Raw genomic sequence first — 13,138 nt, 5'->3', positions numbered from 1 at the left:
TGCTATCCTAGACTGTCACATCACCAATAAATTTTCTTCTTTGGCAATTTAAAAACACAAATCTCTTTAGAGGTATATAGCCCCTTGAGCGTACCCAGGTGATCTCATGTTACACTTCTCACGCTGCTGAGTCACAGATACTTTTCTCCATAAGGCGAAAGCAATCTTTAGTCCCCCCAGAATAACAGGCACTTTAAAATTACAATCATGCCTCTCTATTGCACTTGGGGTTTGGATCTGCTCCATCATATTCCTTTATTCCCAACAGAATAGCAATTGCAATTACTGGCACTTTAGAATATCTCAATCTTCCTTCATTTAAAATTCAACTGGGTAGAAAGTTTTGAAAGTGGTTCGGCACATAGTACCCAGGATGATCTCAAATTTGCTATATTGAAAACACCCTTTAGCAGAAAGCTACTGAAATAATATCCTTCTAGAAATTCTAAAATGTACAATTAAGAAAAACCTATTATTCAAGAATAAAATTATTTCAAGATTAAATTAAAAATCAAGATGCAATTAGAATCTACTTGACCAACAGATTTCCCATTCTAGCTCACACTCACCTCTCCCGAGGAACAGCAAACCAGTACTCTGGTTGCTTTCTTCGTTTGCCATACTGCTGGACCATGGCTGCAGTGTGAGTGGCAAAGGACTTTCTCATTGGTTTTCCCACTTTAATGCACAGAAACATGGGTGGAGTCTTGCTTTTCTCTTCTTTTGAAGGAAGTATATCTGAATCACACATGAAAAAAATTTCCTCATTATTGACGATATTGGTGATAGTTGGCATAAACATCATACAACATCGTCATATTAGGACTAATTAAATTTTTCAGATCTTCTTTAGCACAAAAGGAAAAAGCTTTGGATGTTTCAGGTTTGTCTACACCACATGAGATGCTACAAACTAGGAATAAGGATAAAAACCAACACACAAAACAGCAAAGGGTGGAGAATTGTAACAACCCACAAGAATACATATTAATGAACGGTACTGAGGACCCAACCATACCATAACGCAATTCAGTTTAGAACTGAAATACCTTCAAAAACCTTTTAAAACTCCTTTAGATTTAGAAATTCGAAGTGAAAAAGGAAAGTTACCTGAAAGATGTAAAAAAGCGAACTACTTTTGAAATAGAATTCTATGTCATAGTTTAATGTTCAAAATAGATAGCATATATTGCTAATTGTTCCCAATTACAGTTGAGCCCTGAACAAAACAGGGTTTAGAGGCACTGACACCTGTGCAGTTAAAAATCTGTGTATAACTTTAGACTTGGCCCTCCATGGATTCAACCAACCATGGATGGTGTAGTACTGTATTTCGTATTTATTGAAAAAAATCTGTGTATAAGTGGACCTATGCAGTTCAAAACCTTCTAATGTAAAGATATATACCCTATTGAGAAAATGCTGTTCTCGAATAATTATATTACTTTTGCTATTGCATGTACAAGTTTTAGGAAGGCAGCTATACAGGCATACCTTGGAGATATTTGTGGGTTTGGTTCCATCACAATAAAGTGAATATCGCAATCTAGTAAGTAACACAAATTTTTTGGTTTCCCAGTGCATATAAAAGTTATGTTTATACTATACTGTAGTCTGTTAAGTGTGCAATAGCATTATGTCTAAAAAAGTACATCTTAAAGAATCCCTTATTGCTAAAAAATGCCAACCATCATCTGAGTCTTCAGTGAGCTATAGCAGTAATATCAAAGATCACTGATCACAGATCACCATAATAATGAAATGAAGTCTGAAATCTTGCAAGAATTACCAAAATTACACAGAGACATGAAGTGGGCAAATACTGTTGGAAACAAGGTGCCCATAGACTTGCTTGACACAGGGTTGCCACAATCTTCAATTTGTAAAAAAAAAAAGAAAAAAAGAAAAAGAAATGCAATGTCTGTGAAGCACAATAAAACAAGATATGCCTATACAACAGAATATAAAGAAATTAAAAGTGGCTTACCTTCAATGGGTACCTGAATTCTCTTTAATAGCCATAACTGAATTTCAGATTTATTATCCATTTGTGCACCCTGGCAGCTGTTGTCCAGAGTAGGTTCCAAAGAGGAGTCTGGATCCACTTTATTCATATTTTCTTCTGTAGAAGAGCCTAGTTGCAATGGAAGGGGTGCTCTCTCTTTCACCCAGGTTTTATCGGCCTGTTCATTGCCCTCAATCGGGGGATCACCTGCCTGGGGAAGAGAACTACTAAGAGTGATGTCTATTCCCACTGGCTCAATACTTTTGCCATCACTTAATTCTGCCTTCTGCAAGTTATCAGGTAACTGTGACCCTTCTTTGTTCTTATTAAGGTAATATTCAATGAGTTTAACTTTATCTAGATCTTCATGTATGTTCAATGTGTTTTCCACCTGGCTTTCTGGGGAACCAGACTGCTTGTCCACCTCTGGCATTATATCTTGCTTCTCACAGGTTTCTAAATCTAGGGTCCCCTTCAATTCAGCATCACACTCTGTTTCTGAAAAGTTCAGGGCTGACTGCACCTGCATTTCCATAGTAGAACTGATTATTTGTGATTTAGTCTTCCTTAGCTCCGCTGGGTCAAGAGAAAGGCACTCCTTTGAGCTGTCTCTTTTGTCCATTCCACTATCATTTTGAGAAGAAAGTTCTTCCAAGTCAACGAAGTCGTCTTCTTCTCCTAAGAGAGAATTTTCTTTGGCTATAGATTCAAATGCAGCCTGAGTGTCAGAAAGTTCCTTGCTGACTTTAGCTACTGCGGCAGACCGTTTGATTGCCTCTGCAGAGAATTCCAGTTTCTTTAACTTGTCTGACACAGAGCTGTCTGAGGGTTTCTTTTCTGTGTGTTCTGTTGACTTCTCCAAAGGTCTTGTTGATTTGGAATCTGAAGTGATGGTTCTCTCTCCATTCTGCTGCCGTTTTTCTTTGTTGAGAGATTTGAACTTACTGAATGGGTTGATATCCTTTTCTGAAGCCAGGTCTTCCCATTCTCCAGGCCTGTACAGAGGACAAAGATCCTGAGGTAGGTCACTGTGGGGGGAAAAATGGTGGGTGCACATGGAATGTTAAAAACAAAAACCAAAACAAAATGGATGAAAGGCAAAAAAACAAAACAAAACCCAGCCAAAAACCAAAACATAAATATACTACAACTTAAATTTATGTTTAAAGGACTTTAAAATAAGGAAATGAAATCCAGAAATTGACTTCAAAATGAAAAATAAAATCAACTATAAAAAGTGGCAAAATAAAGAACCATGAGAGTTGCTCGCATATCCTATTAGAAGCAAATGAATGGTATTTGAGGTCATTTATGAACATGGAGATGTCACCCACCAGATTTTTAATGATGAAATAATGTTTCTGATTTTCATGAAGGACAAAGGAGAGGGACTGTTTCAGTACTATGACTAAAATTCCTTAGATATTCAAGGCTTTTCCTTTTTTATAAAATAGTACATAAACCAACTACATTAATTCTGAATGGCTCATTGACTGAGTAGCTACTCATTTAACTGCTCTATAAAATGACTGACACTGAACCATAATTTTGGAAGATCTGATGCTTCCAATAAAAGACATCCTTCTACTCCTGAAGGAGATGCAAGAGGATGATTTCCACTATTATTGTGTATATACAGCACCTGCTCCATTTTACAGTTTAAAATTTTATAGTTACCTGGGACACAGTCAATTGTTTTTCCTTAATAACAGATGCTTTACTACGCAGATTTGAGGTTTTATCAGTTACTCATTGCCATAAAGTAAAATTGATATTGTAATAAAATGAAAGAGTTAAGAAATTTATACTAATTATTATAAGTAAGAGCTCATTCAATTTACTTTTCTATAAAATTTTGAACTGGGACACAGTTAATTGTTCTTCCTTAATAACAGATGCTCTACTACCCAGATTTGATTTACACAGAAAACATTGATTAAACATGCTCTCCAAAGTTTAAAATAAATTGTCAAGAAACACTTTTTTAAATCTGTACTTCCGCTTACCCTAGTGTCGATAGTGGGTTAAAACACAGAGGTATAAAAACCCTATTTAAAAATAATATTTTTGGATTTCAGAAATAAATTTTCTATAAAGGCTAGATCATATTCAGGTAATACTTTATTATTCTTGCTTTGAAATACTTATGACAATACTCAACAAAGTGCCAGGAAGTTCAAGTTACTGAACTTGAACTGTCTCCCCAAAGTTACCAAATAGATCACTTGCATGGAACACCCATGCTTTTTCCAATACAAAATAAAAGCCTATGTAATTGTCAGCCTCTGACAAATGCTTTAAAAAGCCTCTAATTCATAATTCATTACAATTCAATAATCATTCATCGAGCCCCTAAACACCACATGCTAAAAGACAATTGTAACAGTATCTCTGTTCTTCAGGAACCTGCACATACAAAAGTGTTCTGCTCAACGTGAGCATCTCAGATGTTAAAGATGCTTCAATTCTAGAGTCAAATAAGTTAGTGTAATGTAGTATAATTTCCATTTTCAGACCCAAAATTTAATTTGGCATATTAAAGGCCAAAGTAAGTCCTGTAACAAAGAAGCCCAGCTTTTCACATACTTAACTAGCAAATTAATAAGCAAAACCATCTTCCATGAACACCTAAGCCCCTTCCTCATCTCTTCCTTCTCTAGCTAGCTTGACCCCCACAAAGAATGCATTCGACTGCACTCTAATCAGCCTCCTATATTACCTTCTTGTCTATCCCTCCCTTCTTGTTCTACCTAATCCAAGCCGGGATTAATTCAGCCATCTCTTTTTCTGCATCACAACTGTCAAGCTCTGTCGGGGCAAAGTACATAGTGGTGTCAACTGGCTCTGCTGTTAATTAATGTTTTCTAGACTCAGCCAGAGACCTAATAATGACCAATAATCCTTTCGGTTGTTCTGTTCCTAGTCTCCGTGGCAGCTGGAGTTACAAAATGTCTTACACAAAATATATAAAGCCTGAAGGTGAGGATGGAGAGATTTTACACACGCACATACACACACACACACACACTCTCTCTCTCTTTTAAAAACTATTTGCACGTGGCAGCTAGATAATTTGCACTTCTTGTTTTACCATACAACTTTAAATAATGAAATTTAAACTACTTTAAACAATTGATGGAATTCTGAGGTCAATACCAAGTTCATTTCACACTGATTCCACTACCACATTCTATTTTGCTCATTGGTGCACATACTGTTCATTAGCCTAAGAAGTCTTTATAGACCTGCATCCACGGTAGCAATCACTGTACAATTCTGAAATAATTTCAACACATTAGGAGCCAATTCTCAACTCCTCTCTCTCCCCCCATCTACAGCATTAGGCCCGGATCATGAAACACAATCTCACATTGAGAGAAATCTTTCTGTAAGAATGTACCTTCCCTATTATTAAAAGAATACTTAACATCCTAAGCTGAAGATGTGTAACAGTATTACTCCACTGAAGCCATCATTGGGCAAGAAATGCCCCTATCTGCCTGTGCATCCACTTCCAAACTTAACTGTATCTTTACCTACTCTTATCTTCTTTCCTCTTGTCACCTCATGTTCACACTTTCTTCCCAAAAGTGACTCTTTCACTCCCTCTCCTCCTTCTCATCTAAGATTCCAAGGTAGCTGGACACTCCTTCACATGGTTCTCATGGAATGCCGTGTGCACGTCTGTATCTACAGTGTTGTTCAATTACCACTTCTCTCCACCTGTCGCACCCAGTAAACTGCAGGACAGGGGCCGTGACCCACTTATCTTCATATCCTTGCCACACAAGAGACGCGCACTAAGACGCATCAGAAGCCTCATTCTGCGTGAATAAAAGATTCCCACAGAACAACGATTAGAGTTTCAGATATGAACTGAAGGTTCAAATAAACAGCCTATACTTATTAGGTACCAGGCTATTTTCTAAGAGTTTTGGTATATCAATGCTTTTAGATCTTGTAACAGCTCTGCAAGCAGAAGAATACTATTAATTCCATTTTACAGATGAGAAAACCGAGGCTCAAGATTCAGTCACTCGTGAAGGTCATGGAGCCATAAGTGGCAGAGCCAGGGAAACCCAGGCATCATCCTGCAGGACTGCCTGGTCTGCTACACTGCCTCCTAAACCTCTAGGCACTTCTGCCAGAACTTGGAAACTACCCAGTGACCATGCTCCAGTGGTTCCTTCAGTGGCTGGGCATGTAAGGGTCTAGTGGATCAGATGCTAAGGACTGTAGAAGTCCAGGGGAACCTGCTGGCATAAACCCCTAGGGACGCTGTGTCTGGGTTAGTTCCCTAGTTACCTTCCCTTCTTTTCCTGAGCCCAAGGGGCTAGCTTCCCTTTGTCCTGTTGGACCCACTGCTTTGCCTTTACCTTGCTATCACTGAGAGTTTCTAAAGTGTTTTACTGCTAGCACATACATAGTATACAGGAATAGGCACACTGACAAAATGACAGAAAGAGTCAGATTATCCCTACAAGTGAATCGATTCTCTGAGTTTTCTTAAACCCTTTCTTCATGGGGAGCTTCTTTAAATCAAAAACCTCAGTTTTAGAAGGCAAAAGTAATCAGGACTAAAGTAATATCCATCTACATTTAAGAGACAAAACAAACTACTATTACAGCCTTTGCACACCACTTAAGGTATTCTGGTTACAGGGGCAGTGCCTCTGCATGTCCATGCAAATCTCTCTCCACACAGGATTAAGGAAACACATGAGCTGGGAAGATACCTATCCTAGAATTTGAATGAGGAAGAATGTAACTCTGTTTACCAATTAAACCAAAGAGAAAATACTATTCTCTTATCGATAATCAGACAAATTCTTTCAGAGAAACTTCATTTATTCTTTCATAAATTAAGAACATGCATTGCTCTTCAGAAAAATAAGCCAAAGAAATACCATTATTACGTGATTTTTTGATTTGAATGTTTCACTCTTCCTTATTGACCTTATCATTTCCATTTCCTCTCCTTTTTCTATTTTTTAAAATTTAGTGCACAAATATTCTACCTTCAAATTCACCTCTACACAATCTCTCACTCCTGCCAACGCCCTCACTTTTTAATTGCATTTAATTCTCCCAATACCCCTTTTTCTGGTAAACAAAGAAAGATCTCTTACGATGGCAAGGCATCTTTGATCTTCATGTGGGAGATGTCATTGTAGAGCGCGATGGAAACAACCTCTTCCATGGGGCAAATGAGGCCGTACTCCTCACACCCATTTTCAATGACCAGGGGATCGGACTTATGAGGGTCAAACATGATATTGTTAGGAGTAACGATCATGACACCTCCGACCACACCCTGAAGAAAAAGACAGTACAGAGTCGCTACAGGCAAGATGCAACCACCCTAGCAGCTTTAATGAACTTATGTTACCATTCCATTGACCTTCTGAACCATGGTATCCTGCAGGGCAATTGCATCCCCTCTACAAGGGCTGGAAAAAACAGGCTGATGAAATACAACGTTGGGTGCGGTGTGCTGAGCAGAGAAACAGGCTTGCCTCGCTGTGGCAATCAGCTAAGCCTGGTTCTAGCATGGCTGCTGCAATAGTACAATTGTGGTAGGATCTTGGGTTTCACATGTATGTCTCAGATTCGCCAACGTCCTGTCTGTAAAATGAGAAGGGCTGTCCCAGGTACCTTCCAAATTGAGAACTGGGTACTCTAGAATCCACTCAGCACATATTCACTACCTGTCCAGCAAGTGCCTGGTACTGTGCTAAGGGAGCGGCTGCACTTCTAATATTTTGCTCTAAGATGCTTAGAAAGCCCACATTCAGCAAAATCGGACACAAATAGGAGTATGAAATTTTTGCAGACAAAAGTGAATATATCCAAACTATGGAAAGCGAAAGCAAAGAACAGTAGCTTGGTGGGTACTTAAAGTCTGAAACTTGGTCAGTTTATATGGTAGACCCTGTTGGCCACAGGGATGTTATCAACCAGGGACAGCAGGATATAAATAACTCCCTTTAGGTAAGTTATTTTTTTTATTTATTTTTTTTTGCGGTACGCGGGTCTCTCACTGTTGTGGCCTCTCCCGTTGCGGAGCACAGGCTCCGGACGCGCAGGCTCAGCGGCCATGGCTCACGGGCCCAACAGCTCCGCGGCATGTGGGATCTTCCCAGACCGGGGCACGAACCCGTGTCCCCTGCATCGGCAGGTGGACTCTCAACCACTGCGCCACCAGGGAAGCCCTAGGTAAGTTATTTATTTTGATACTCTTAATGAGTTTAGTGATCACCTTGGCAAAAAGTTTTGCCTTTCAGCACTACTTAGTCTTGGTTGCAAAAGTTTCAAGTGCATATCAATAATGTATTTTCCTACCATTTGAACCTGGCATGAAGTCTCTACTATGAGCACAGGAATTCGCTTTATATCAATATTACTCCTTCTTCAGAGGCTCACAAAATGTCAGATTTGTTCTTTATACAAAACACCAACAACCAAAAAACTGAAACCAAGATGTAACAGACATTTTTCATACCAGAATTTCTAGCGGCAAACAGGTCGAGAACTTAACCATTTTCCAGGTTAGGTATTTAGCTCTTCACATGAACTTTCTTTTAATTAGCATACCCTATGAGTTAAATTTTATTATTGTTCCTACTTTATAGATGAGGAAAAATGGAAGCTTAAGAAATTCAAATACTTTGCCCATCGTCTCAGAGCTAGTGGTGGTAGAGTTGGAGTTTAAGTTCAGTGAGCCCGACTCCAGCATTTGCTCTTAAACACATTCTGTACTGTCTCTCTAACAATTTATGGGCTAAGAACTGAAATATAAGTAATAAACCCAAGGTCACAAAGAATTGCATTTCAACGTGATGACTGTTATTCCCTCAGTAAGTCAAATGTCAGGCATCCAAGAGGGGAAAACTAATGGACAGTTGTGAAATGTTAAAGCTGAAACTTCGGGTAAGATATTTTAAAATAGCCTGCCTTCAGTCTTTTGGAACTAGTTTAGTTTTCCATAGACTCCAAGAAAAGGAAACAAATGGCATAGCCATATACCTTTCCATCGGTGAAGTAGCGACAATTCATTTTTAAGAATTTTACCACGCCTGGCTCGTCCTCTTCAGAAGTGGATGATAAGACTCTCTCAATGGGTTTTAAGGCCTTTCTTGCTAAGTCAGCATCCTTTAGAAAGCAAAATTTTCCAAAATCAAATAGAAGCACTTTTTCAAAAGATTATTCATTTATTTGAATCAAGCCATCTACGTTCCCTGTAAGTAACCTGTTCCTATTTAACGTGAACATAAAAAAAGGCATATGTCTTTCAACCTTCAAAAGTATCACCCAAATCAAACTAAGATTTTTAAAAAGCACATATGTATGAACCCATAAAAATGCCTCATCAAGTGTCTTAAAAAATACCTTAAATGAAAGAATTTATATTGGACTCATGGTTCAAATTCTTTAGAAAAAGGAGTAAAGTAGTACAAATAAATTATTGGTCTCATTGAGGGTTTAACTTCATACTTCTACATAAATAAGACATGCATTTCTGCCTTTGAGACCTTAAATGTGAACAGGTTTCTTCTCTCAACTAATGACAAACTACTTAACCCCACCTCTTTGTCGAGGGAGGAGAGTTTCAGATGAACTCTTGTGAAAAATAACATGTAGAATTCTGCAATAACTCAAAACCATTGCTGAGAAATATGAACTTCAGTGCATGAATGAAATACATACAGGCAGTTTATCATATTCTGCATCTGATGATGAAGGAGAGACAGTAGCACCAGGACTGGATGATGATAACCTTAAGGTACTGGAAGGAAAGTTGGCATCTGGCACAAAAAGAACCTGAGAATGGGGAAGACAAGCTAGGTGAGTCCCAGGAATTGGGCAAACCACAAGGCAGTGTTTAGAGCAATTACTCTCTGTACAGTATCAGGCTGGGTGTGTGACTAAGACCTAGTTGGCTGTCACAGAACTCATGAGCTACTTGGGGCCTTCCAGACTAATCCATGAAACTATACTCAGCAATATGAATGTGTGCAGATGTGTGCAGTGCAAAGGGTACCGAACACACTGCAGGAGCTCACAGAGGGGAGAGGAAAGTGGGGAAGTATTCTGCAAAGGCCATATGAAGCAGGTGGGTCCAAGTGAAGCTTTGGACAATACATAGGATTTGGATAGGGAGGGAAGAGCCTTCCAGGGCAGGGTACTAATAGTACAAGGGAATAGAGGAGAGAGTCACATGGCGTGCTTCTAAACGTAATTCCTGTGTCAGGAAGGAAGGGGACACATCTAGGCTTTCTAAGCAGGCCCTGAGTGCTAACGCAGTAAGGTCCTTATACGATAAACTGTACAAGATAGTATCAATGTACAAGATAGTATCAATAATCAATACTTTCTCTTCCATCACTGTTTAGGTTATCTAAAAAATAAAATAAAATAAAAACCCCTGAATTGTACTAAATAGCTTCCTTCTGTAAAGTATTCTGGCTCCCGAAATGTTATTGTGATTCTGTTATTCAACACTTTTTTCACGAGACATGGCTACATTCTGGCATTATATCAAAAACAGCCTTAAAGTGACCTCTAATGTTATAAAACATAATTCAGAGCAAATCATGTAACAGCTGTTTAACACTGTTATTCACTCTTTTCCATCCTTCCAGTCATCTCTCTATTTTAACTTTAGTTATTTTAAATCTCTCTTCAATCCAGAAAAAATGAGGCAACAACAAAAGACACATTAAGATAAAGGTGGGAAAATCACCATCAAGGAGAAATAAGATGAGGACTGATTATACTGAAACTGTGCTCCAAAATTACCAAACATTCATTGAGAAGTGGGCCATAAAACTGGCTCTAAGTTTCCAAATAACCAATGCAAAGAGATAGACATCATGAGTTAACAGAATTCAATGTTCATAAAATAAAAACAAACCAGTTTCTTAGAAGTACAAGTATTCTCCCATGAAGTCTCATTAAAAAAAAAAGTGTCTCACAGTGAACTCTTTGTCCTTGATGACACATTGACAGTAAATACAATAAACAGTTTGGAGGACTGTTCTTTACAATTTCAAAATGGGTCAATGGAAAATGTCAGAAGTTTGGAGTTCCATAAAAGCAATTTACAGAAGGCTACAGCTCTTATGTATCATATGTATCTAGGCTAGAGGGACGGACAGATGTCATTTCTTCCAAACAATTCTCCATTCATATTTTTTTTTGCACCTGAGCTCTTGACAGGCATTAGGCAACATAGAGTGAGATTCTATTGTCTGACACTCTAAATGTCAAATCAAAGGGATAATTCCTATGCATAAACAGTTCACTGCACTGTAGACAGAAGTAACAGTTGAACACAGGGAAGCTCAGTCAGAATACGTCTTACTTCAACATGGAAGTGAGTCTGGATCACTCTTCTCAATTCCTTATCTTTGCCAGAAAAAACATGAGTGGAGCTAGATGCTGGGACAACTAACAGCACATAACTGTTGAGTTATATGAGGGTTACACAGCACAGTAAAGGCTAGAAGGGACATCCGAGATAATGCAGCCCAACCCCTCATATTTCAGAGATAAGGAAACCAGGGTCAAAAAAGGAAGTGACTTAGCCAAGTCAAACAGTTACTAAAGGGTCAAAGGAAATGAAACTTTGGGGCACCTATTTCTATATTTTTACCCTTAACTAGGCATATTAAAACAGTTCCTATACCTCCTATTAGCTGCTGGACCTTAATCCCGTTCACTTAGTAAACGAATAAGGAATCACCCTAAATTATTTTACTAAGTCCCAGTGACTACAGTCTTCAGCCTTAAATTAGTAAGCCTAGGTTCACTGCTATGGGTCAGTTACACATTATGCAGCAATACCCCAGATTATAAGAAACCCAATAAAAGTGCCTGAAATCTAATTTTCCCAGAGATAAAAATTTATTAATTTTTAAAAAGTTTTAACTCATATTTCCCCTCAATTACCTGGTATCAGCAATATAGTAATATCTCCTTTTGACAAGGACATAAATACCAAAAGCATGATAGTACAAACTGGCCAATTTATGGTCTGTTGGTTTCATTTGCTGCCCGTGAAAGAAACGCAAAGAATACCACCATTGCCTGAATGAAGTTATACTTAGAAGAAGCAGTATACATCCTGAATAAAAATGTCACTCTAATGTAGAGATGCAGGAACATGGTCTAGTAAGTCAATAATGGAACCGGAATGTGCTCATGGCAACCAAGTAGTTCTACAGATGGGACTGGAAACTTGGACTCAACAAGGATCTGCCTATGACTGGGCCATTTACATTTATTGGCTAAGTGTAGTTTTCAAGTAGAAACATAAGAATATCTTATGCAGAAGGTATTTAAAAAATTGCTGGATTAACCGAGAATGGCAAAATTATATGACATGTCAATTTCATTTAGTTTAACAAAGTACTAAAAGCCTGGGAAAAAATGTGTGGCTTTTTTTTTTAAATTGAAATATCACTGATTTATAGTATTGCGTTAGTTTCAGGTGTACAGCAAAGTGATTCAGTTATATATATATTTTTCAGATTATATTCCACTATAGATTATTTCGAGATATTGAATATAGTTCCCTGTGCTATATGGTAAATCCTTGCCGCTTATCTATTTTATGTATAGTCGTTTGTATCTGTTAATCCCATACTCCTAATTTGTCTCTCTCTCTTTCCCTTTCTCCTTTGGTAACCATAAGTTTGTTTTCTACATCTGTTAGTCTATTTCTGTTTTGTATATAGACTCATTTGCATTATGTTTTAGATTTCATGTGTAGTGATATCATATAGTATTTGTCTTCCTCTGTCTTATTTCACCAAGTATAATATTCTCTAGGTCCATCCATGTTGCTGCAAATGGCGATATTTCATTCTTCTTTATGGCTGAGTAATATTCCACTGTGTGTATGGGCACTTGGGTTGTTGTTTCCATGTCTTGGCTATTGTAAATAGTGCTGCTATGAACACTGGTGCATGTATCCTTCTGAATTAGAGTTTTTGTTTTTTCTGGATATATACCCAGGGGAAGGACTGCTGGATTATACAGTAGCTCTGTTTTTTAAGGAACCTCCATACTGTTCTTCATAGTGGCTGCACCAATTTACATTCCCACCAAACAGTGTAGGAGGGTTCCCTT

The 13,138-nt window shown here is 38.1% G+C and overlaps 1 protein-coding gene across 4 annotated transcripts in view; it reads right to left on the bottom strand.

The window, feature by feature from the left end:
- The window catches only part of NCOA7 (nuclear receptor coactivator 7), a 144,884-nt gene that overhangs the window by 44,828 nt on the left and 86,918 nt on the right, over positions 1-13,138 (bottom strand). For 3 of the 4 annotated variants that reach the window (XM_079939509.1, XM_079939510.1, XM_079939512.1), the window contains 5 exons: positions 9,713-9,826; positions 9,032-9,157; positions 7,135-7,319; positions 1,988-3,033; positions 570-738 (listed from right to left, as the gene is read on the bottom strand). In XM_079939509.1, coding sequence (XP_079795635.1) covers positions 570-738; positions 1,988-3,033; positions 7,135-7,319; positions 9,032-9,157; positions 9,713-9,826 — 1,640 coding nt within the window. The remainder of the gene's footprint in view (positions 1-569; positions 739-1,987; positions 3,034-7,134; positions 7,320-9,031; positions 9,158-9,712; positions 9,827-13,138) is intronic. The other variant, XM_079939511.1, reaches the window with a different exon arrangement.

Source organism: Stenella coeruleoalba (assembly GCF_951394435.1).
Source record: "Stenella coeruleoalba genome assembly, chromosome: 12".
Taxonomy (NCBI): Eukaryota; Metazoa; Chordata; class Mammalia; order Artiodactyla; family Delphinidae; genus Stenella; species Stenella coeruleoalba.
Note: the sequence above shows the minus strand (reverse complement) of the source record. Positions and strands in the feature narration are given on the sequence as shown.